This window comes from Microcaecilia unicolor, chromosome 11 (assembly GCF_901765095.1).
Source record: "Microcaecilia unicolor chromosome 11, aMicUni1.1, whole genome shotgun sequence".
Lineage (NCBI taxonomy): Eukaryota > Metazoa > Chordata > Amphibia > Gymnophiona > Siphonopidae > Microcaecilia > Microcaecilia unicolor.
Window position 1 is genome coordinate 189,075,590 of NC_044041.1, and position 26,729 is coordinate 189,102,318.

The following is a 26,729-nucleotide window of genomic DNA, read 5'->3' on the forward strand; positions in this document are numbered from 1 at the left end:
TTACATATCTCATCAACCTTACCTCAATGGTACATATATCTAATTTGAGGTTCTGCCCATCCAGTGCAGTTTACAGTAATACAAAAATACACCATGTTAATACCTACGACCTGGTCAACAGATCATCAATGCTATCTGGTAACCTCACATCTTAAAACTGCTTCTTACCTGCAGTGAACAACTACAGGCCCAGCATCTGGAGGAGTTGAGGCTTTCACTCTGCGGATGAAGGCTAGGAGACCAGTGGAATGGTAAGGTACCCCATGCTCTGGCCAGGAGGTCAAGTGAAACTGTTTCACTTCATGCCTGGCTGAATAGCCTCTCTGTAAAACGGAAGGAAGATGGAGAGGAAGAGACACAAATTAACGTTAAGAACCTTTTTTTTTTCAATCTCTTTGCTTTTGAAAATTGCTGCTAATTCAAGATGCCCATCTAAGACTTTTGGATACAATAAAGATAGGGGGAGGCTCACTATTAGAACATATATCCAACTGCAGTACTCCGGCTCCTTCAAACTTAGAACACACTGCATCAATTTTACACTTAAAATACTCTGATGACTTTACTTGCTGAGATAGGAATTAATCCATCCTGCAAATCTTTCAACATCTCTTTCCTCAGAGCAAAACAGTAGTTCCTTAAGTCTGTTCCAAGAACCATTTGTCAATTTAGAGTAATACATCTTTCCAAATGCTGTGAAGACGTGCTTACGAGAACCCCGGTTCTCCAAAAATGCACCTCCCCCCCCCCCTTCTGGGCCACATTAATACACATACAATTTGTACTCCCAATTAAATTTTAGAGAAATTTGAATTTATTACATATAATCCCAACTACCCATACATCACTGGTTATCCTGAAAAGCCCGGAACTCTCTCAATCATGCCATTCATTTCACCATTCGTATCGCCATTCAATCATACACTTAATACAAACATATACTTAACTAAAAACTAAAGTGCAAATCTGTATCACCAATGAAAAAAGTCCGGCCCTTATTATAGATCATGCATAGCTCATATAAAGCAAATAAATGCTGGCTTCACTCGCAGTGTCCAATGGTTGACTCTGAAATTAATTTCAGGCAAGGTAGACCCGCCGCTATCTTGTTTCATCTGCACTTCATTTATAGCTTAAATGATCAACTGGACTCGGAACGGCTTGACGCAGCAAGAATGGAGCTACCGGTACCCCTTCCAGGTCATCCGGCGATAATAAAATTTAATGAATGGCATGATTGAGAGAGTTCCGGGCTTTTCAGGATAACCAGTGATGTATGGGTAGTTGGGATTATATGTAATAAATTCAAATTTTTCTAAAATTTAATTGGGAGTACAAATTGTATGTGTCTAAAGTGATATAATTGTATATTCCCTATTGTTTGCCACATTAATATAGCCAAGGCTGGGAAATTCAGCCAGGAGGGTGTGGTCCAGCCAGGGAAGATAAAAACTCAAAGATGCGGAAAGGCAGACAGGTCCAGAAAAGGAAGAAGCTGCCCTCTAGTCTACGTTTCCACAACCTATGCGTTAAGGAATGTTTGTTTGCTCAGTTATTGGGCTTAGTAACACAGAGGCGTATTTTGAAAGCACTTAAGACTTACAAAGTTCTATAGGTTACTACAGAACTTTCTAAGTCTAAGTGCTTTGGAAATGAGACTCCACAGTAACACAGTAGATGATGGCAGATAAAGACCTGTAAGGTCCATCCAGTCTGCCCAACAAAATAAACTCATTGCATATGGTATAAAGTGATCTGCAAGGTCTATGTTTTACATTAGTGTCCTGAATAAAGGGGTGGGGGGGGGGGGGGCGGATTTCATTGTTCCTAAAGCTGCTTCAGAGGCTCACGACTCAAACGCTCGCCCACGCTATCACAAATATCTTGTCTCTTGGCGATAACAACTCATGTGAAATTTCCGTTAACTGACTGCCTACCAATTACTCTTTCCTCCATCATCTCCTCAATTGTCGGCCATGTTGCCTTAATTAGTGCTGTTCCCCAAGTATAGTGTGGATGACCTTTTCATTTTTCACCCTTTTCACAGGAGTCAGCTTTTCATACAGAGACTGCAACAGTTCACTGCGACATTTAACACCATGACGTCTACCCTCAAATTCCAACACTTAATCCAAACCTTGAACTGTTTCTCTAACACCCCTCACTTCTTGAGGTTGCACAAACCTCTCACCTCTCCTGCTCCATCCCACTCAAACAGGTAGTAATGACACAGTGGTCAGACCAGGGAACCAGTTTCAGGCTTAAATCAGAAACAAGAGTCCAAGTCTACCTTCATGCATGGGACTTATCATCCACTGAGTAATCTAAATCACATAACCCAGTGATCTTGCCATATTGGTAAGAACTTCAGTGTGAGAGCCAACATCATGGTTCCCGCCCTCATTTCCTGTTTCCGGAAGGGCGGGACCAGAGGCAGAGCTGAGACAGAAGGAAAGGCAGTCTGAAGCGCCGTGCCTGCTCGGCTTCACTGCTGCTGCCGGACCACGAGGTAACAAGTTTTAAATTACAGCCGGCACTTAGGAAGGTGGAGGACAGGTCGTGCTTGCACTCGGAGGGGAGAGGGAGAGAGGTGCGGGGGTCTGGAACTCGGAGGAGAGGGGGGCATGGAACTCGGAGGAGAGGGAGGGAGGGGGACGGTCCTGGAACTCAAAGGGGAGGGGGGCGGTCCTAGAACTCAGAGAGGGAGGAAGCAACTCGGAGAGGGAGGGAGGGAGGTCCTAAGGGGTTCCTCCTCTGATATGGTGAACTCTGGCTGCTCATTTGCAGAGTAATTTATGTAACTAAAATGTCTACAGGGGAGCAGGTGATCCACCTCAGTGGATGAACAACAAATCCCACGATGAGAACACACACAGAAGAAGTGGGAAGTGGACTAATGACTCCAGAAAACTGGGCCAACTGCGTTGAACAATAAACAAACTTTAACGCAGACTCGACACAGATCTGTGTTTCGGCCACAGGCCTGCCTAAGGAGTCTTTGATGGTCTGTATTCTGACGTACAGTCCAGGTGTTAGAGGGGTCTTAAAAAAGACCTTAGTGATTTAAAAAAGGAACAGCACTGAGCGTGGTTTGTATCTGCAAAGTAAACAACAAATGCTAAAATGTCTACCCCAGCTACACACACACACACATTTTCTCTCCCCTAAGCACATCTCCCTCCACATCCCAGCTTCTCCCCCCAACACACGTCCTCCAAATCGATCCCAGCTAATCTTAATCTCCATCAGTCAGCCTTCGCTGTCCTGTCTCATTTTCAGAAAAAAACAAAAAGTAGGGGTGGACCAAAAAGTCTTCACAGCCTGAAGTCAATAAAAACAACTTTATTCAGCACCACGCAAAGTGTGTGACCCGACACGGGTCCATGTTTCGACGGAACAGCTGTCTGCCTCAAGGGTCTGACACTCACTGGTGTGGATCACAAAATATGGGTGCAGAATAATACAATGGATGATGTAAAATCCGCTTTAATGTGAAGTCACACTTGCTGCCGAAATGCAGTGGAGGCAAGTCGGATGCTGGTAAGCTCGCCAAAAGTAACAACACACAAAAAATGACTTTTTGGTCCACCCCTACTTCTTGGATTTTCTGTTTGGACTGTATGTAGGGTGTTTTTACTTACAAACAACCAAAGTAGTACATTTAAAACGAATCAGAGAAAATGTTTCTTCACTCAACGTGTAATTAAACTCTGGAATTCGTTGCCAGAGAATGTGGTAAAGGCGGTTAGCTTAGCGGGGTGAAAAAAAGGTCTGCATGACTTCCTAAAGGAAAAGTCCATAGACCATTATTATTATTATTTATTGCATTTGTATCCCACATTTTCCCACCTCTTTGCAGGCTCAATATGGCTTACAATATCATCATGAATAGTGGAAAATACATGAGAAGTACATATTTAGTATTATAGGAGGAATTTGGGTAACATGATAATGCTAAAACACGGTATTAGAATAACAAGCAGATATTGTAGGACAATTCTGGGTATAAGTGTGAGGGGTTCACGTTTGTTGGTCTTTGGGGAAAATCCACTGCTTATTTCTGGGATAAGCTGCATAAAACGCATTGAACTTTTTCGGGATCTTACCAGGTATTTGTGACCTGGATTGGCCACTGTTGGAAACAGGATGCTGGGCTTGATGGACCTTTGGTCTGTCCCAGTATGGCAATACTTATGTACTGGGGATTCTGAATGGAATCTTGCTACTCTTGGGGGTTCTACAAGGAATGTTGCTACACTTTGAAATTCTGCATTCTTTAGAGTTCTAGAATCTTGCTACTCTTTGGGGTTCTACATGGAATGTCGCTATTCTTTGTTTTTCTGCCAGGTACTTGTGACCTGGATTGGCCACTGTTGGAAACAGGATGCTGGGCTTGATGGACCTTCGGTCTGTCCCAGTGTGGCAATACTTATGTACCTTTACCTTTGAATGTTGCTCATTTGCAGAGTAATTTATGTAATGTCTATCCCCGCCACAAACACACATTTTCTCTCCCCTAAGCACCTCCCTCCACACCTTCTTCATCTCAGCTTCTCTCCCCAACGCACTTCCTCTGAATCTATTCCGGCTGGTCTTAATCTCCATCAGTCAGCCTTTGACGTCCTGTCTCCACTCCTTCGAGCTGCCTCTCCCTCCAGTTTTTTTAATCCTCCTAGATTTGCTCCATAGGTTTGCTGGCAGTACCACCTCCGGAACAACTCTTCTGTTTTCTTCCGGCACCACATGATCCTCAAAAGGTTTGAGCTGCTCAGCGTCTAAGCTCTCACACTGCTCTTTCAGTCTTATAAGAACAGTGAAGGAGTTTAAGCGATAAGCAGCTCAAATTTAGAGAGCCGAATGGTGGAGTAGAAAAGGGAACAACTGATATGAACGTAGAGCTAGTAAGCAAGACTCTAGAAGGGGGGAAAGTCAGTTGCCGTTACTGGCACCCAGGTCTTTCAATGAAGAGCCCGACTTAACTCATTAACAACTTACATAGTAGATGACGGCAGAAAAAGACCTGCACGGTCCATCCAGTCTGCCCAACAAGATAACTCATATTTGCTGCTTTTTGTGTATACCCTACTTTGATTTGTACCTGTGCTCTTCAGGGCACAGACCGTATAAGTCTGCCCCGCACTATCCCCGCCTCCCAATCACCAGCCCCACCTCCCAACCACCGGCTCTGGCACAGGCACAGACCGTATAAGTCTGCCCAGCACTATCCTCACCTCCCCACCACCAGCCCTGCCTCCCAACCACCGGCTCTGGCACAGACCGTACAAGTCTGTCCAGCACTATCCCCGCCTCCCAACCACCAGTCCTGCTTCCCACCACCGGCTCTGGCACAGACCGTATAAGTCTGCCCAGCCCTATCCCCACCTCCCAACCACCAGCCCCGCCTCCCGATCTTGACTAAGCTCCTGAGGATCCATTCCTAAAATTAATATCTGTGTTATCAGCTGGTGCTTCATAATGTATATTTAAGTCTCCTAAAATAACTATAATTGAACAATATTGACAGATCCCTCCTCTCATTACCCTTCTCTACCACCGCCAACTCCAGGCTCCGTCCATTCTGCCTCGCCTCACCCTATTCTTAGAACAACCTTCCTGAGCCCTTATGCCAAGCCCCCCTGCCCATCTTCAAGTCTTTGCTTAAAGCCCACCTCTTCAATGCTGCGTTCGGCACCTAACCCTTACCGTTCAGTGAATCCAGACTGCCCCAATTTGACTGCCCCTTTCGGACTGACAGTTAGCTTGTCTTTTAGATTGTAAGCTCCTTGAGCAGGGACCGTCCCTCTATGTTAAATTGTATAGCGCTGCGTAACCCTAGTAGCGCTTTAGAAATGTTAAATAGTAGTAGATCCCTGATCAACTGCAATAGATTGTCCATTTCCTCTACTTCTTTACTAGAAGCCTCATACAGTGTAAAATTTCAAACTAACAGAGCCCTGCACTGTGAGAAGACATTCGGCCCCTTGAACCCTGCACCCAGACTGCTTTGAGCTGGTGTTATTTTCTCAACAATAGAATCTGCAATAAGCAATTCAGGGCCCCTTTTACCAAGCTATGGCAAAAGGGGGCCAGTGCTAGAACACGTTTTACGTGTTTTTTTTAATTTTTATTTATTTGTTACATTTGTATCCCACGTTTTCCCACCTATTTGCAGGCTCAATGTGGCTTACATTGTACCGTAAAGCAGTGGCGTAGCTACGTGGGGCCTGGGCCCCTGTAGATTTGGCCCTGGACCCCCCTGCCGACGACCCTCTCGACCCCCCACCCCTCCCGCCGTCGCCTGCCTTTGCTGAATAGGCGATTGCCTTTATGGCAGGGGCGTAGCCAGACTTTGGTGGGAGGGGGGTCCAGTGCCCAAGTGATGGGGCACATTTTAGCCCCCCCCCCTGCTGCCAACCCGCCGTTGCCTTCCTTTGCTGGCGGGGGACCCCAACCCCCGCCAGCCGAGATCCTCTTCTTTCCGCAAAACAGAAGAAAGCCTTTTGCGGAAAGAAGAGGACCTTGGCTGGTTGGGGTTGGGGTCCCCCGCCAGCAAAGGAAGGCAACGGCGGGTTGGCAGCAGGGGGGGGGGCTAAAATGTGCCCCATCACTTGGGCACTGGACCCCCCTCCCACCAAAGTCTGGCTACGCCCCTGCCATAAAGGCAATCGCCTATTCCGGTATGAACAAATACAAAGTTATGTTGTGGTAGAACAAGGTTCAGGTGTGACAGACGCGTTGGGGAATCGTAGCAAGGAAGAGATAGTTTATGTCGTAGCAAGAAAGAGATATTTTATGTCCATTATGAGCTTTGGTTTCGTTGTGTTGCGGGGTTCAGGCATTTAAGTTGGGTCGGTAGGGTATGCCTTTTTGAACAGGTTAGTTTTTAGTGATTTCCGGAAGTTTAGGTGGTCATACGCTGTTTTCACGGCTGTTGGTAGTGCGTTCCATAGTTGTGCACTTATATATGAAAAGCTGGATGCATAAGTTGATTTATATTTGAGTCCTTTGCAGCTTGGGTAGTGGAGATTCAGGTATGTTCGTGTTGACCCTGTTGTGTTTCTGGTTGGTAGGTCTATGAGGTCTGTCACGTATCCTGGGGCCGAGGCCCCCTTTTACCGCAGCTGCTAAAAGGAAAGTCTCGCTTTTCTAGAGGAAATGGCTGGGCGGCAAGTAAAGTACTTGCCGCGTGGCCATTTCGGGGAGCCCTTACCGCCACCAATTGAGGTGGCAGTAGGGGCTCTCGTGTTAACCCGGTGGTAACCGGGCAGTGCGTGGCACTGCCCGATTACCACCGGGTACACTCTGGCGCTACAAAAATATACCGCCGGGCTGATGTGGTAAAAGGAGCCCTTATGTTGCAATGTGCTGCATGTATCTGCATGCTTTGCTTCTCATTCTTAGGTAGGCTACAGTAAGCTACACTAATGTGTGTTATGGTAATATAATATATGTTTTTGCCGTTTAACAAGCGTTAAGGGGGAAACAAAGTGCATTATTGCCTTAACACACCTTTAGTATCTACTCCTTAGTGGATAGAACCCAATGCTCCACATTTACAGTGCTGTTTCAACACGGTAAGCGAGGTAAGCATGGCAGAAGGGCGCCATCCTCTGGGGGGGCGCCCCGCCGCACCATGCTTACCTCGCCCTCTTCTCCCCAGATCCTTTTCCTTTTTTTTTTGGTTTAAATTTACCTCTGTCCGGCGGCAGCGTAGCGTTAGTGAGGAGGCGGCGCTCCCCCGCCCCGACGTGTCAGTCTTCCCTTCGCTCAGTTCCGCCTTCTTCTGACATCAGAAATGACGTCAGAAGAAGGCGGGACACTGAGCGAAGGGAAGACTGACACGTCGGGGCGGGGGAGCGCCACCTCCTTCTCACTAACGCTACGCTGCCGCCGGACAGAGGTAAATTTAAGCAAAAAAAAAAAGGAAAAGGATCTGGGGAGAAGAGGGCGGGTAGTGTAGCGATCGTTTTCGGGGGGGGGGGGGGGGCGGGCCAACTGCAGGGGGCGCCGGAGACCCTAGGCACGGCCCTGTACATTTACACCATTAAACCCTATAATTTAATTAGGAATTTCTATTCCGCTTTTACCTGGAAAAGCCAGATTCAAGGCAACCAAAAATTAAAACAAAATTCATAAAGTACAACTAACATATCATAACAAATCATAAAACATATTTCATCAATAAAAAAACATACCGTCAAAGCAGTTAAAAAAAAAAAAGAAAAACATGAACAAGAAAGGCATTAACAATCAGCACCTACAATCTCAGCAGATAATAATCAAGGGACTCAAAAGTATTAGTCCTTTTCTGGGTACGTAAGCTTACCGTTTTGAGATAGCAAGCATTAAGAGAGAGAAGGCCCTGTTCTCTTACCCTCTCAAGTGTGAAAGTCCTCATCGTGTACTCAGCCAGAGTTTCTGTTTTCACCAACGTGATCTTGATGTCACCATACAGCTCGGAGTCTTCGGGCCAGTACTTGCAACATTTCACCTGGATGCATAGACAGACTCAGTCAGACCCTGAACCAGCTCTACCAGCATCTCCTCTACATGGGCTTCTCTCTCTTCTCAACCACATTCAGCCTCCGTAAATTAGAGTACACAGTAGTTAATAGCCTCATTTCTTTTTTTTTCCCATCACTGCTACGTCAAAAAGAAACTACAAATGCTTAGCAGTAATAATTCTGAGTGAGCCAGAACACAGCTTTCACTGTCTTTGCTTACACTGTGATTGTAGTGACTTACGATTATTGTGATATCATCTATTGCTTGCAGTAGACATCATTCCTTAGACCAGGGGCGTAGCCAGACCTCGGCGGGAGGGCAGAGCCCGAGGTGGGGGGCACTGTTTAGCCGTCTCCCTCCTCGCCGCCTCCCCCCCTCCGCCAGTTTGGACCCCACCACCACCACCGCAACCCCACCACCACTTTGGATCGCCGCCGCAACCCCCCCCCCCCCCTCCGCCGCGTCAGGTACCTTGTTTGCTGGCGGGGGTCCCCAATCCCCGCCAGCCGAAGAGTCTTCTTCAGCACCGGTCGACTCCGGCGCCTGCGTTGTGGGATCATCTGTTTCTGATGCCTTACGTCCTGCACAGGGCTACATGCACGGTGCAGAACGTAAGGCGTCAGAAACAGATGATCCCACAACGAAGGCGCCAGAGTCAACCAGCGCTGAAGAAAACTCTTCGGCTGGCGGGGATAGGGGACCCCTGCCAGCAAACAAGGTACCTGATGCGGCGGCGGGGTCAAATGTAGAGGGAGCCAGGGCGTAATCCGTGGGGGCCCATGCCCCCGTGGCCCCACGTAGCTACGCCCCTGCCTTAGACCATTAGTGATAGCAAACCCATGCACTGCAAACAATGGGTGTTGTCATTCCTTGCTTATGCAAGCCAATGTTTATGTGAAATGCAGATTAAGGGATTACAGGCTATTAACAAGGTTACCAATGAGTCACAAGAATGGTGCCAGTCAGACTTTGGCACTGTCGGAGGGCAATTTCCTTTCTATGGAGCCACTGATTGTTCTTTCACGTCTCTACTCAAAGGAGAAAGTTTACTATGTATTTTTGGATATCATTAGGCTCCACAGTACTTACCCTTCCCACCTCTACCAGTTTGGTTATCATGACTATACTGGAGCAGTGTTCCTGCCATACCATTCTCCAGAAATCATACACCGTTTCTTGCTTAGGACCTGCAGTACGAAGAAGACATAAAGGGTTAATCCATTGCTTACTTCTGTCACAATCACCTCTAAATGTCATTACACTTGTATTGTGCAATTATTATCATAATAATAAGACTCGTTCTGTGTCTTTTATGTTATTGCTTTACAATTAATGTAATTTTGGATGTTATTGTTCCATGCCTAGTGCAGTTCTGTAAGTATGTAATTACATTGAAATAGTAAACAACATATTAATTCACGGGTTCAAACAAAAAAAGGCTGAACCCAATGAACTTTGAAGCTAATTTTATAAGGAGTTGCCTATTTTGTTCGTATTTATTTCAAAATATAATTGATAAACAATCTTATCAAGCCTAAGCGTGTACAGGAAGGTATACATTCGATAATAATTGATAAATGAAAGAAAACTATATATAACTACACTCAGGTCCTCAAATCTGGATCCAAGATTATCAATAGTGGAGTTATTAATAAGAAAGATTTGCAAGGAAATTATAGAAACCTGTCTGAGATCCAGGTGTCATATATTAACGAAGCTCAAAATGCATGCAAGTAGACATTAACATTCTCTTAACCCCAAAGAACGTTTGGTTACAAGGAATTCTGTAAGTGTGATGGCTCAAAAAAAAACCATATTTTACTGATTGGTACCGGACCATACGTTTACATGGGTACCGAAGATGAAAAGTAGACCCAACCTGAAGAACTCCTAACTTAAGCAGTAAAAACTGCCTACGTCTTTTTTGAGTCTCTTTAGATACATCTGGGAATATTGATATTTTAAGACCTATGAACTCTCTATCTCTGTTCTTAAAGAACATTTTCATAATCCATACTTTATCCAGAGTTAACGCAACGGTTGCCAATAAAGTAGAAGGAACTGCCAAGTCAATGTCAGAAGACTCTAGGATAGCTAAACGTCCAAAAGAGGTTCAGCTTGATTAGCGGACAATTGTGCTTCTGTTGGCAGTGGCGTTCCTAGGGGGGCTGACACCCGGGGCGGATCGCCGATGCGCCCCTGATCCCTGGGTTCAGCGACCCCCCCCCCGGCGAAAGGACACCCCCCCATGAAAGAACCCCCCCCCCAGGTGCACGCCGTTGGGGGGGGGGCCGCGCGCCTGTCCTTCGTTTGTTCCATGCTCCCGCTCTGCCCCTGAACAGGAAGTAACCTGTTCCGGGGCAGAGGGAGCATGGAGCGAACGACGGACAGGCGTGCACCCAGGGCGGACCGCACCCACCCCCCCCCCCCCCCAGAACGCCACTTTCTGTTGGATTATTTGATAGATAATATACCTGGGAGAGAAGGGGAATAGCATCTTCTTTAAGTCCAAAAATTTCCTTTAGGTATCTGTTCAACACTTCCCTGGGTGTAATCGAAGGCACCCTGGGAAAATTCAAAAATCTTAAATTGTTTGATCTCGGGGAATTTTCCAAGGACTCAACCTTCCTCCGCATAGTCATATTATCTTTTATCATTGTTATTTGAGTTTCTTGAAATTTTACAACATTTTTCTCCCGAGTCTCAACTTTCGCTGCAATTTTTTTTTTTTTTTAACTTCGTTGTTTAGGAGTTGCCTACTTTTAAGTGCTAAGTCTGAAGGCTAGATTGAGTAAATGGAACTCCAAAATACATATAAAACAATTATGCAAAAAAACACAGAGAATATGGGAATTAATCATTTATATGTGTAAGTAGCTACTTATGTATAAAATACAGACTAGCATAATTTTTTACGGCGTGTAGTTTCGCTATGGGGGGGTGCAGAAGGGTGGAGTTTGGGAATTGCGAATTGTAGAATTCTGTAATTTGCATATGGAAAATACATGCTCTTGTTTAGATCTGCACCTGCTTTATAAAATGCAACAGAAGTATGAAAGTCAAGTAGGCGCTTACTTAGGGTTATCATTCAGCTCCAGTAAAAAAAAAAAGACAGATTGAGCCAGTCCTGGTTCTACTTCTAAATCTGGACTGGCTCAGTCTGTCCGTCCTCCTTTTTCTGGAGCCATACGGGAACTGTACGCTTATTAAATAAATTTATGAAAGCATGCATTAAACTAGGTGCAAGTTTATTGAAATTCCCTGTGTCTGTACTTTTAGTCCATAAAAAAAAAAGGTGGGGGGAGGGGGGGGAGGGAGACAGGGTCATGATAACAGGCTGCCAAACAAATTGCAACCTTTTTGTGACAGATGGCAGCAGTCTAACATGTCCAAGAAGTCCTTCAGCCTTGTGTCCACTCAGCTACACCAGCTCTGTCACCAGAGGCAAAAACATGTTGTACTATACTGTCAGTATTTGTGACCAAGCTGGTTCATTTTGCTTTGTAATTAAATCACCAAATTTCAAATGATAAAAAAAATCCACCACGTCAATCACTGCTCATTAGGTTCAAAAAGGATTAGAGGCACAGGACTTTCTCATGACAATATAGAGGAAGACAACCCCCTCCCCCCCCCAAAAAAAAAGTCCTGCTCAGGGGCATAGCCAGACCTTTCATTTTGGGTGGGCCCAGAGTTTGAATGGGTGGGCCTTCCAAAATTCCTCTCCCCTTTTGTCTTGCATCTATCTCCCTCTCCTCTGCTCCAAGATCCAGTATTTCTCCACTCCCCCCCCCCCCCCCACCACAGCACGGACCTCTCTAAAACAGCCCCCATACCTTAAGTCTATTCGACAGCAGCAACAGCAGTGATGTATATCCACTGCATGCACCAGCCCTGCATACTTCCCTCTGCCGCATCCTGCCAGAGAGGAAACAGGAAGTGACATCGACGGAGGGATGCGGCAAAGGGAAGACTGCGAGTTGGCGCAGGCAGCAGACTGCATTGCTGCTGCTGGGAAAGGTGCTGAGTTAGAACGAGAAGGGGGAGTGTTGCCGAGCTGTGGGCAGCAGGGGGGGGGGGGGGGGGGGGAATGCCAAGTCCAAGGGTGGAGGAGAGGGAGAGGGAAGTGTGGCAGCTGCTGCTGAACTGTTTTGGAGTCTGAGCCAAGAATGGGTGGGCCTCTGACCACGCAGGCCCACCTGTAGCTACGTCACTGTTTTATCTTTTTTTTTTTGTTACATTTGTACCCCGCGCTTTCCCACTCATGGCAGGCTCAATGCGGCTTACATGGGGCAATGGAGGGTTAAGTGACTTGCCCAGTCACAAGGAGCTGCCTGAAGTGGGAATCGAACTCTGTTCCTCAGGACCAAAGTCCAGCACCCTAACCACTAGGCCACTCCTCCACTGTTGCTACTATTTGAGATTCCACTAGCAACATTCCATGTAGAAGTCGGCCCTTGCAGATCACCAATGTGGCCGCGCAGGCTTCTGCTTCTGTGAGTCTGACGTCCTGCACGTACGTGCAGGACGTCAGACTCACAGAAACAGAAGCCTGCGCAGCCTTCTACATGGAATGTTGCTACTGGAATAGCAACATTCCAGTAAGAATCTCCAATAGTATCTATTTTATTTTTGTTACATTTGTACCCTGCGCTTTCCCACTCATGGCAGGCTCAATGCGGCTTACATGGGGCAATGGAGGGTTAAGTGACTTGCCCAGAGACACAAGGAGCTGCCTGTGCTGGGACAAACTCAGTTCCTCAGTTCCCCAGGACCAAAGTCCACCACCCTAACCACTAGGCCACTCCTCCACTCTGTAGCTAGTTTCCCTGAGCAGTGAAAAAAAGTCTATCCCTGGCTCCAAAAATCGTCTTTCTGAGCACCTCCCCTCCCACAACACACACATGCAGAGCAGAATGGTGGTACTCACCTAGCGTGGCAATGAAGTGGTTTGACCTGTGATAACCCTGAAAAAGACAAGAGGCCTGTGAGTCACTGATAGCTCTGCTAGTCTTCCTAAAGCCTTGTGGATGCCATGGTTCAGGGCAGAAAGATAACAGGGAGTGGGGGGCACAGCACTTACTTCTCGATTTATCCGGATCTGTTAGTTCCCAGGCAGGTGTGGATTGAAAAGTAAAGGGATTGGGGGGGGGGGGGGGGGAGGAGGCAGAAAGACAAGAGCAGAGATGGGCAGGTTAGTGAAAAGGAAACAGGTTAAGAAGTTGCCAGTGAAGAAAGTAGATATTAACTGGAAGTTACAAAAAGGCCCAGAGGCATTAAGAACATTCTGTTCAAAAGAGGGTCATTATTTTTGTCCCCTTGTGGCTGCATTTGAATAATTACATCATTTTTAGGGTTAAAAAGGTAAAGGACAGTGTATTTCAGGCAAGTAGAAAGGATTCTGCCTCTGCTTGACAATTAAAATCCTTGGTCATCGTTCTCAGTCCTTGAGGGCTGCCAACAGGTCAGGTTTGCAGGATATCCCTAATTAATATGCATGAGAGAGATTTGCATACAGTGGAGGTGGTAGGCATGCAAATCGCCTTCATTTATATTCATTAGAGGTATCCTGAAAATCTGACCTGATGGCAGCCTTAGAGTGAAGACCGAGGCGAAAAGTCATATTTCTGCAAGCAAGCAAAAGAAGGTGTTTGCACATAAGCCAGATCACGGGCTTTCAAATGTTATAAAATGAATAAATTGGAGCCCTCTTTCATTCGAGCCCCAAAATACATATAATTTACATAGGCTGAATGAGAGAAACTGAAGTGAGCAAAGTACATGGCCAAAAAAGCAGAACAGCCTGACCTGTTTCAGAAGTTCAATTTTAATATTTTCATTGGAATAACAGGGGAGCTGGGTAGTGGGTGATGCAAAAGGGGGAAAGATTGTTCAATGAGGGTCAGGGTAGGTGATTCGGTTTATGTCAGCTCTATAATGGTATTTCTCAGGATTTGGTCACAATGAGGTACCAGACTCACAAAACAGATCATTTAAATTATTGCCTAGAAATGCCAGAAATGTTAACACTAGATGCTATTAGTCTTTACTCACAGATCAGCAGTTAACATGCGAGCTTTTCAAAGCGCTCCACAGGTCAAAAGAAACTAAAATCTTGCTTCTGTAAAGGTCTCTGGACTGGGGAGGAATCCTGTTATTACTAAACAATTCAGCTGAATGGACCCTATTGGAACCCGACTTCTGAACCGTGTTAGGAGGAAACCAGCCTTGAAGCCAATTCATCCAAGCCACAGATGGAAAATCTGAGGTGAACATGGCAGCCATGGGAAGAGGGAGAGTTGAACACTTGGGTAGAGGCAAAAAGCAGCAGGCAAACACACACACTGAACTAGGAGGGAGGACTTGAATGCAAAAACAGAATTACAGCAGACACTGAGTAGTAGCATGCATGCCAAACACCAGCCCTTAGGCAAAGTTTTAAGACAAACAGGAGGGACAGAAGTAAAATCAAAAGGAAACACAAGAATAGGAATGTGAAGGTTGAAGATTTGGAGCTATCCATGGTACCATTTTTTTTTGCATATGAAGAGAGAATTTTTTTTCCCTAACTTGCAAAGATCTCTCTACCACACCAATAAACTGAAAGAGCCAGACGACCTTGACAGAAATACCATGATTTTTCTCTTATGCACATTTTAATCTTTACTTCTTCAGTGCTTTATGCTCAGGCGTTTGACAACATAATGCAGGGCAGGCTGAGGGGGGAATGAGGGGAAGAAACAACACCCAGCATTTGGGCAACTTACATCAATGTAGTTGGCGTTGATGTAATCTGCATTGGGGTCCCCTTGCACCGGGTGCAATTTGACTCGATGGCGGTCATCTGGAAGCGTAAGCCATAAAGTCTCAAATTACTTCTGCTGGAAATGATACTATTGATCAAATCTAGAGCTTTACTGGACACAAATACACACAAGAGAAAGACCCTGCTCCACAGAGCTTACAGTCTAATCAAGACATGCATGCAGGACAAAACAGACTTTGGGAATGTCATTTATTAAGAAAATGGTTGAAAGCAAAACATAGGGCAGTGAGTGGGACCACTGCACTTTAAATTGGTCTGGTTGCAGATTAACATAGGGCCCCCTTTTACAAAGCGTCAGGAAGCCCAACGCAGGCTTACCGCTCGCTAAAAAAAAGAAGTACTGCTGTGTTACTGCAGCGGTAGTTCCCACTCCCAACGCATCATATCTGGTGGTACAAAAATACCTAGGGCCTCATTTTCAAAGCACTTACATAGTAATATACTAACATAGTAGATGATGGCAGATAAAGACCTGTGCGGTCCATCCAGTCTGCCCAATAAGATAAACGCGTGTGTGGCGCTTTATATGTATACCTGACCTTGATTTGTCCTTGCCATTTTCAGGGCGGAGATGGTAGAAGTCTGCCCTGCAATAGCTTTGCTTCCCAGTTACTGGTGTTGCCACCCAATCTCCGCTAAACTTCTGTGGATCCATTCTTTCTGAACAGGATTTATCCCATGCATGTTTGAATTCCGTTGCCATTTTCATCTCCACCATTTCCCACGGGAGGGCATTCCAAGTACCTACCACTCTCTCCATGAAAAAAATACTTCCTGACATTTTTCCTGAGTCTGCCCCCTTCAACCTCAATTCATGTCCTCTAGTTCTACAACTTTCCTGACTCTGGAAAAGGTTTGTTTGTGGATTAATACCTTTCAAATATTTGAACGTCTGTATCATGTCATCCCTGTGTCTCCTTTCCTCTAGAGTATACATGTTCAGGTCAGTAAGTCTCTCCTCGTACAAAATTCCATAGGTTACCACGCAACTTTGTAAGTCTAAGTGACATAACATAGTAACATATCATAGTAACATAATAAATGATGACCGATAAAGACCTGAACGGTCCATCCAGTCTGCCCAACAAGATAAACTCAATTTATATGGTATGTGATACTTTATATGTATACCCGTTTGATTTGTACTTTCCATTCTCAGGGCACAGACCATAGAAGTCTGCCCAGCACTCTTCTTGTACTAAAAGTTCTGAAGATTCTGGAATCCTAAAGAGTTACACGATTCCGAAATCCCAGTTAGTAGCAACATTCCATGTAGACCCCAAAGAGTAACGTGGTAACATAGTAAATGACGGCAGATAAAGACCTGTACGGTCCATCCAGTCTGCCCAACAAGATAAACTCATTTTACATGGTATGTGATACTTTATATGTATACCCGTTTGATTTGTCCTTGCCATTCTCAGGGCACAGACCGTAGAAGTCTGCCCAGCACTGTTCTTGTACTAAAAGTTCTGAAGATTCTGGAATCCTAAAGAGTTACAAGGTTCCGGAATCCCAATTAGTAGCAACATTCCATGTAGAACCCCAAAGAGTAACATAGTAAATGACGGTAGATAAAGACCTGCATGGTCCATCCAGTCTGCCCAACAAGATAAACTCATTTTATATGGTATGTAATACTTTATATGTATACCCGTTTGATTTGTCCTTGCCATTCTCAGGGCACAGACCGTAGAAGTCTGCCCAGCACTCTTCTTGTACTAAAGTGCTTTGAAAATATGCCTCCACGTGTATCTGAATGTAACTTGTCTTTGAGTTACTACTGAAAAGAGGCATGAGCTTAACCCAAAATCCCTTCCCTTCTCTCCTGTGCCAGTCACTTACAGTTCTGTGGATGTTCTGGTCTCCCTTTGCTTTTCTCCTTTTTCTTGGAAACATCCCATCCTTCAAAGAAACTCTGCAACAAAAGGAGGAGAGATGGGCAATGTAGAGCCACAAGAGCAATGTTAATATCCAAAGATAATGAACCCGAGTCCACTAGAGCTGCAACGACTCCAGGTCAGGAGATTAAAGATATGATAATATTTGAAAGCTATTTAAGGATACATAATGTGAGATAGGGAAGTCTGTTTTTCAAATCTCCTTTATGAAACAAATTTACAATTACGAAAACAAGGAGGCAACCTCCCCGTCTCCCCTCAATAAAATAAGATTTACTCACAAAACGTTAGCAAGTCATGTTTATTTTATTTCCATTTATAGACCTGCCTCTCCAGAACTGCTCCAAGTGATATATATAGAAAGATAAATTACAACTTCACTCCTTACATAGCTGATACGAGCTGCTTTCAGTCCTCCTAGCCTGAGAAATAAAGAGTTTTCAGTACCCGCCTAAATGTTCTCAAATCTTTTCCTACAAGAAGAGTTCCCCATAACAGAGAGGCTTGGGTAGAAAAAGCCCTATCCAGATAGTAGCATTTCCTTACTAATATATTCTTATAACCCATACGAGAAAAAGATGGTTGCAATATCCCAACAGTAGCTTCATTTGGACTACGTCTTTCAGGGCTTTACAGGTGGCCCAAAATTCTGCCGCTTGGGTGATTGAAGGTGTGAGTAGGATCGATCATCTAACCCCACAAATTCTTAAGTTTCATTGGCTTCCCACTGTTTGGTGTATTAAGTTTAAAATGTTGATGTTAGTTTTTAAGGCCTTGCATAATGATGCCCCGTTGGCCATTGCACAAAGTTTGAAAGTTTATCACCCTTCAAGAGATTCGACGTCACAAGGCCAGAGTTTTTTTTGGGATGTTCCCTCTTTGGGCCAACTATGTGGAACACTCTTCCTCTGGAAATACATCGTTATTAATGTTTAAAATAACAGTTGTAAAGATTTATCTGTTTTGTGAGGCATTTCATTGAATAACTGAAGTCAGTTATTTGAAGAACTCCGCTTTCTTTCTCCATTTTAGGAGTTATGTGTGATATTTGTTTATTTATTCGTATTTGTATCCCACAAAAGTGGGCCTTGGCACGCGTGAAAAACACACGCCGACACCAACACAGGCCCACTTTTGCTGCAGCTTGGTAAAAGGGGCCCTAAATAATTCATTTGCACAAGCATCTACATAGTAACATAGTAGATTTTGGCAGATAAAGACCTGTACGGTCCATCCAGTCTGCTCAACAAGATAAACTCATCACATATGGTATGATGTGATACTTCATATGTATATCTGGTCTTGATTTGTCCTTCTCATTTTCAGGGCATAGACCACAGAAGTCTGCCTGGAACGGTCCATGTTCTAAAATTTCTGAAGTTGTTATCAGAGCCCCTGAAAAGCTCTACTCCAGCCCATCCAAATCTATTCAGCCTGTATCAGGGCACAGACAGTAGAAGGAAGCCCGTATTGGCTTGGATCTATTCCTTCTAAACAGGATTCCTTTGTGTTTGTCCCATGCAGTTTTGAATTCCATTACTCTTTCCATCTCTACCACCTCCCACGAGAGGGCATTCTGCCCTAGGTGCCCAAATTTGCACGTCCAACATCGGGCAACCTATGTAGAATCCAGGGGTTTGTGCCCGTCCTTCTCGATATGGCTTATGACTTAGGACTAGAAGTCCCTTCCTCTCCCCGGAACCCTCAAAGCCCTTACCTCATACTCCTGTTTGAATCCATAGCCCTCTGCGGTCTTCATCTGGTTGATGTGCTGAAGAAGATCGGCCACTCGCACAGCAGGGTGCAGCTGCCCTGTATGATAAGGAGACCCTTTACGACCGCACTGGCGGCGGGGAGACCCACCTAGCAAACTACTCGATTCATTGACCATGCTGCTGCGTTGGTCTCCTGAGGGAAAATGGGAGACAGAACAGAACTTGTAAAAATCCAGACAGCTACCTCCTGCTGCCACAGTCATGTGTCTGATCACTTCTGCAATCCCCTGAAACACACACCGGTTTTATCAACACTGCATTTTTTTTTATCAATCCCATAATCAGAAATCTAGTAATGGGTACAACGCTTAGAAAGCAGGAAGGTCAACTTTAAAGCCACCGCATGGTAACTAGGTATTCAGTATTACTTCCTCCCAACCATAAATCCAAGTATTAACAGCATTAGGACGTTAACTTCATCTTATGGGTCCATGAACAGAAAGTACCACTCACAATTACCCTGATATAGCTCCCATTCTGCTTAACCTCAGTATCAGCACATCAGTGGATGACACCTGTACCTTCCTCGAGAATCCCTCAAGGTGGTATTCCATTTCACCAGAAGAAAATACATTGGCATATAGGAATCAGAGAGAAGGGCATTTTCAGTGACTTCATCTGTGTGCTATGTAACACATTATCAAACAATTTCAGAGCAGAATTAAATTTAGGAAGAAATTAAAGACAGAGGGGTAGATATTCAAAGCAATTTAAATAGCCAGGAGAGGCTCCCGGAAATTTAACTTGCTTGTCTGAGGCAAAGCGGAAATAATCAGCAGCACTTAACCAGACGTTTAAGTGGTGGGCCGGGCAGAATGGCCATCTAGCCAGCTAGCAGAACCCGCATAAAGTTAGGACAGAAAAAAGGTAGACCTAACTTTATATGGGGAAGGTAACCGAACACTGGTATGAATATTAGCCAGTGCCCAGTTACCTTCTCACGCCACCCCCCATCCCGATCCTCCCTCCCACTCACCCCCAAAGATAGAGCAAGATAAGTCCTCCCCCCTCCCAGTCTACTTTGACGAATCCCTCGTGGTCCAGCGGTAAATGGGCAGGAGTGATGCTCATGTCGGAAGCCACTTCAAAATGGCTGCTGCAACCTCTAGCAGTAGCCTCGCAGCACCTCAAGTACGGTAGTATCTGAAGTATCGTGAGGCCTGCTGTTAGAGGTCTTGGCAGCCATTTTGAAGTGGCCTCCAACGTGGGCATCATTCCTGCCTATTTACCACTGGATCGTCAAAGATTTGTCAAGGTAGGCCTGGGGGATACGGCAGGAGTGGGGGGGGGGCACCACAAAACCTTGACATATCAGGGCCTGCCCCCCCCCCCCCCCCCCCTTCAGCAGCATTAGGAATTTTTATAGATGCATGGGGGTGGTATGGAGGGAGGAGAAGGTATAGAATTAACAGAACTTGGATTACTTCACAGAGAAAAAGGTCTATGGACTTTGGATCCTGTGTCTTTAAATATGGCCGGCCATCCCAGCTTGCAAGAGAGTCATAACCAGCTGTGACAAATACTATGGGAACCCTGCCCAGTGCACTGCGCCGTGCTAGGCAGCAGACTGATTTCTCTCTTTGGGTTTCTGGCAACCAAAACGACAACACAATGGCTGCCGAGGAACTGCAAAATAAATCCCCACACACAAGTATTAAGACATCTAGTGCCAATTAAAGACTGATCATGTATGCGGCTTTGCAACTCCAGCCTGCCAGGCACGGACATTACCAGGTGGTCCTGGTTCATCAGAGCCAGGTGCTGTGACTTCTGCAAACTGTCAAATCACATTATGGGATTTCAGCCTCTCGTCCTTTTATGAGCTACATCTCCCCAAAATAACCAATTCATCCAATCCAATGAATTCGGGGGTGGACAGACCACATGCTACGAAGTTTTGCTCATCTGAAAGCTGCCTGGTTTACCACAATTCAACTCCCACTTGCATTCTGAATGCTTTTCGTTAAAACTTTTTTCTTATGCTCTCCATTCCGACATTTTTCCAGAGGTTCCCCCAACACTGCTCTTCTGCCCTAACCTTTAACTCTTTTCTTAATGGCAGACTAGACATGTCAGCGGCATGGACTTTCTTCTCTAGGTTGTAAACTGTCAAAAACCATGAATCACATGGCTCGCAAGAAATGAGCTGGCATTTCTCAGTTCAGTTAACAGTGGGCAGCTGGTTCCCACATCATGTCATAATTGGTATTAATTTGCAGCTGATCATCAGTTTCAGTAGACCAGCACTTACCAAACTTTCTGTGGCCATGGACGGGCACACGCTCCCCAGCCTTACCTTGAATCTCTGCCACTTCTTGCAGTCTTCGTGTAGCATCAGCTATGATGCTGTTTTCATCCTTCACCTCCTGTGGATCTCCAGCAGGCCTATTTATTGTGCGAGCTCGATGGGAGGTGGAGGCTGATGGCATACTCCCCCCCCCCCCCCCAAGCCTATTTGCGATCCCAAATGCGGACTTTATAACCTCCTTTGGGAATCAAGACCCACATTGAAAAGAAGAGTAGACAGATCAAAGACTGAGTAGATACAGAGATTAAACTCCCCTCTCACACGTAAAGATGGACCTTGAAGGGAAGGGTGAAAGGAGGTTGGAAGGATTATTGCAGGAGAAGCTTTTGCTGGTATTGCCCATGCTATTGTAGAAAAGAACGATTTTGCTTTACAGGGATGTTAGATCTTATGCAAAAGACTGAGCAGCTGTGACCTTGATGTCACATGTAGGCAGTGTGAAGTCCTTACTTTTACATTTTACCTTCTGTCACCACAGGGACACATTAATGAAGAAGACTCAAATTGAAGGCTATGGTATGCAGTTGGGCAGCTTTTGTCTGACAGGAGCTGGGTAAAAGTGATCGAAGAGCGAGGTCTCGCAGCAAAGGATAAACCAGAGCCAAGCCAGCATTGAATAAACCAATCCTCCTTCCTCCTCTCAGCTCCCCCACCCCCCCAGCTCAAGATCGTCAATACCCGAGGACTGTCAGGACAGTCCAAGACCAAGTGTGATCTGTAACACTGCAAAGGGAAACAAACTAAGAAGGACAAATGGATCTCACTATTCTTCCTGTCACAATCTATGGCTCTTCTAGGCAGCAAGATGCTCACTATTAAGTACACCAATATGCACATCCTGCGGACGAATCACTCATGAAAGTTCCGAACAACAAAGTCAGTAAGCCAGAATTATGGAGGCCAATACATCTACTTCAATAAACCAGGTGTCACGTCGCTGCAAGTGATCTGGAGTAGTGAGCCCTTGGGCTGCTGCCGGAGACCGGCAACAGCAGGAAGACCTCTATCGCAAAGGCAAAGCCTGAAAGTTCCCAGGTGCTTAATAAGGCAATTACAGATGATGACATCGGTGAGGCTTGACAGCAGAACCACCGGGGCCAGTCTGGAAAGCTGGAACGTCAGGACTGGAATGGAACCTGGCAGACATCTGGGAAACAGGAAAAAGCAGTCCACAGCAACCAAAGGACCCGGTCACCCGGAGGCAAGGTGAGTGTAGGCATGGAATAAAGTCACAGTCGTGACACCAGGGTTAACAGAATTACAATTCTGGTTTTATTCTAGTGCACTCACTTGTCATATCGCAAATTGATTACTGTAATTGATTACTGTAATTCACTACCGGCTCTGGATAGCAGAGCCGGTAGTGGGAGGCGGGGCTGGAGGTTGGGAGGCGGGGATAGTGCGGGGCAGACTTATACAGTCTGTGCCAGAGCCAGTGGTGGGAGGCGGGACTGGAGGTTGGGAGGCAGGGATAGCGCTGGGCAGACTTATACGGTCTGTGCCAGAGCCGGTGGTGAGACGCGGGGATAGTGCTGGGCAGACTTATACGGTCTATGCCAGAGCCGGTGGTTGGGAGGCGGGGCTAGTGCTGGGCAGACTTATACGGTCTGTGCCCTGAAGAGCACAGGTACAAATCAAAGTAGGGTGCACACATGAGTTGTCTTGTTGGGCAGACTGGATGGACCGTGCAGGTCTTTTTCTGCCGTCATCTACTATGTTACTATATTAAGGTCTTAGGCTTAAAGATTTCCATCGCTTACAACTAGTGCGCAACAGTGCTCTTCAAATAATCCACAAAGCCAAGAAATCTGATCACATAACACCGCTTTTGAAGGCACCTCGTTGGCTCTCCGTTACTCATCGAATAACACATAAGTTCTTTATACTGGTTTTTAAAACTTTAGCTTCAAAGGAACCTCCTTACTTACTCTTCGCTCTCAAGATCAGAGTTAACTCATTGTACCGACCTACAAACAATTCTCCACGAGTATACCTGTGCCTCAGTCCTGGAGTATTGTGTTCAGTTCTGGTCGCCTCATCTCAAGAAAGATATAAAGGAATTGGAGAAGGTGCAGAGAAGGGCGACAAAAATGATAAAAGGGATGGGACGACTACCCTATGAGGAGAGGTTAAGACGGCCAGGACTCTTTAGCCTGGGGAAAAGGCGGCTGAGGGGCGATATGATAGAGGTCTACAAAATGATGAGTGGGGTAGAGCGGACAGATGTGAAGCATTTGTTTACACTTTCTAACAATAACAGAACCAGGGGACACAAGATGAAATTAGAATGTGGTAGGTTTAAAACAAATCGGAGAAGGTTTTTCTTTACTCAGCGCGTAGTTAGACTCATTGCCGGAGAAGGTAGTGACGGCAGCTGGCCTTGCTGAGTTCAAAGGGGGTCTGGACAGATTCCTGAAGGAAAAGTCCATTGATCGTTATTAAATTTTGGGTTTTTTGCCAGGTTCTTGGGGCCTGGATTGGCCGCTGTCAGAGACAGAGTGCTGGGCTTGATGGACCTTTGGTCTTTTCCCAGCGTGGCGGTGCTTATGTGCTTATCTATCTCTCTCCCTCCCTGCACTTCTCCTTGCCTCTTTGTGGTCTGTAGCCGTACTGTTTTAATAGTGCAATTAACGTAGGCAGTCTTCCGCCAGCATTGAAGCCCTTGCTCTGATGCAACTTCCTGGCGAAAGATTGCCTGTGTGGATTGCACTAGTATGGGCTGTACAGCTATAGACCATATAGACCACAGTATGGAGGACTGCGGCGGGGGAAGGGGGAGGGAGAGAAGTAGGGCTCTTTTGGAGGGGAGGGGGCATACTATACTGGTTGTCCCGCATTTTTGTTCTCCCTCACAACTCTCTATACTAATGGCACATCTCGAATCTACCAGGCATTCCGCATTCTATTTCTTAAGGCCAAAAGTCTGGAATGACCTGCCTCCCCCTCTAAGATCCGAACCTTCCCATAAAAGCGTTATCCCCCATACTTGAGGAGAATTATTCACATTTATTTTAACTTACATTTATAGTTTGCATTTCCCAAACAATAAAAGTACATAGATATGACCAGGGCTTTTTTTTGAGGGGGTACTTGGGGGGTACTGAGTACCGGCACCTTTTCCATTGTGTGCTGAAATTGGCCCATGGTCCCCAAGTTTTATTGAAAGAGCTCAGGCTCTACACAACATTCTGCCTTGTGTAGCTGGGTTGCCCATCCAGGACCCAGCCAGGCTTGACCCTGCTTAGCTGCCTCTTCCTCCACACAACTGTTGCCTTCACTCCACAGCAATCTGGCTCCTCTGAGCCTTGGCTCCAGGCCCTGTGAACTCCCAGGACTTCCTCCTCCCTCCGTTCCTTTCACAGAGGCACATTCAAAGCCCAATGTTTATAAGTAAGAGCTTTTATTTTCTTGCTTCAAATCAACAAAACACCCTTCAATCCAGGTTGTTTAGGCTAGCAGCCCAGAGCACAATTCAGGTTCAAAAACAGTCCATATAACTTCAAACTCAGGTTCTAAAACAGTCCATATAACTTCACTTCACTTTAGCTCAGATTACTTCACTTAGGGAACAGTACAATATCAGAGGGAAAAACCAGTAGCTTGGTAGGTTGCAGACCAGACCTTTTTAGTATGAAACAGTTTACACAGTCTTTCTTGTACCTTCTTACAGCACGGTTACACAGCTTTATTCCCCCCCCCCCCCCCTCCCCTGGTTCAGGCTGGGGTTTCAATTGTGCCCAGCTCTCTTTCTCTCCCACAGGCTGCACCTGTTTCCTCTGTAGTAGAGATTTCCCCCAGTGCCTTAGCCGCTCTCCTCCGGTCTTCCACCAGTCTCTCCAAGGTACAGCTAGCCACCCTCTTACAGCAGCTTTTTGGGTTTGAGCCAGGGCTCCAATCTCCATCTGTTCCTCCCCTAGCCCTTCAGTAATCTCCATTTTATCCTCCTCTCCAACTTCCCCCCGCCCCCAATCTCTCCAGCTGGCCCTCATCACCTTCCTCAGAGACCATTTCCCAATCTTCTATCTCCCTCCTCTAACTCTTGCACAGCCGGGTGGGGAAGAGAAGGATTCTGGGACTGGTAGTTCCTCCCCTTCTTCCTTAACCCAGCCAACCTCTCTGCCTCCGGTAGCCCAGCTTTCTGGATGTGGGTGTTGTGCACATGAAATCTGCCCCGTTGGGATTCCCCGGCACCCTGTACCCCCTTTCTTCGTGCCTTCCCGGATTCCCTTTCACCTGCATCCTCACACTTGCCATAGATACTGTGACTGGTTGCAGGGGGCCTGGCTATTGTGGGGTGGGTTCCTCAGTGATCACCCCACCCCTAAAGGGTGGCCTAGCATTTGAGTACCGGCACCTTTTTTGCTAGAAGAAACACACTGGATATGACAGCATAAAACTTGGTCAATCTGACACACGACTTAGTTTTGAAATCTAGCCTAAAGCACGAATGGCAATGCTTTCTAATTCTGATAACCACAGGAGTAGAAAAGGCCCTACATTTTGACTTTAAACTGCTTTATTATTTTATTTAATATTTGATGAACTGTGCTGGTCCTTCTTATTTTGTAATAGTGAAATCAGTTTCCTGAATGGAAATGTTCACTAGCTACTGAGTTAACCTGAAGTTTCATAAAAAGCGAAAAGCAAGAATAATGATGGAATAAACACGCACAATTGTGGTGGAAAAATACTGCAAGTTTGCCCTTCAGGCTTCAGCTGTTCCCTCCAAGACAATGGACGTAACCAGATTACTTTCCGGAACGTGCAAGGAAACGATTAGATAAAACACCATTTGGAAGTTAAGAGAAGCAGATGGCATTAGCATATGGTTTACGCAGGGACACAGAAAGAATTATTTTACAGTACATTCAGTATGGCAGCAGGATACCACTGAGCATATTATCCGTCTATCTACTGCAAAATGTTAACTCTTCCTTGTAGGCGTTGCTTCTGGGCTCCCTGCCACCTACCCTAACATCCTATTTTCTCTCTTCCCCATGGCCTTTTTACACATCAAGAAGGTGTGAAGTGGAATTCAATGATTCATAGCAATCATGGCTCATCTTCTACAGCCAGTGGCATACCTACCTTATATGGCACCAGGGATGGAGCACCCCTCCCCGGGCAGTGCACACCCCTCTCCTCCAAACAAGGAGGTGCGTGGAGCAGGTGAGTGGCTGCTGGCTCTGCCGGTCCCCTCTGATGTCAACTTTCTGTTCCGAGGCAGGGGACTGGTAGAGCCGACAGCCGCAAACTTGCTCACACACCCCCTTGCTGCCGGCACCCAGGGTGGACTGCCCCCATCGCCCCGTCCTAGGTACGCTAGAGTCTTCAGCTCACTCTCTGCCAATTCGATGCCGGAGGTCCAAGAAGCCCCAAAAAAGAGAGACCTCCACAGCTGGAGTTGGTTCATG

At 45.9% G+C, this 26,729-nt stretch overlaps 1 protein-coding gene across 2 annotated transcripts in view; it reads right to left on the reverse strand.

Annotated features, from left to right (window-relative positions):
- PTPRU (protein tyrosine phosphatase receptor type U) overlaps positions 1-26,729 on the reverse strand; it is a 559,392-nt gene that overhangs the window by 60,786 nt on the left and 471,877 nt on the right. For both annotated transcript variants that reach the window (XM_030217348.1, XM_030217349.1), the window contains exons 16-22: positions 18,950-19,140; positions 17,177-17,249; positions 15,273-15,349; positions 13,436-13,472; positions 9,595-9,692; positions 8,375-8,491; positions 169-323 (exon numbers count right to left, since the gene is read on the reverse strand). In XM_030217348.1, coding sequence (XP_030073208.1) covers positions 169-323; positions 8,375-8,491; positions 9,595-9,692; positions 13,436-13,472; positions 15,273-15,349; positions 17,177-17,249; positions 18,950-19,140 — 748 coding nt within the window. The remainder of the gene's footprint in view (positions 1-168; positions 324-8,374; positions 8,492-9,594; positions 9,693-13,435; positions 13,473-15,272; positions 15,350-17,176; positions 17,250-18,949; positions 19,141-26,729) is intronic.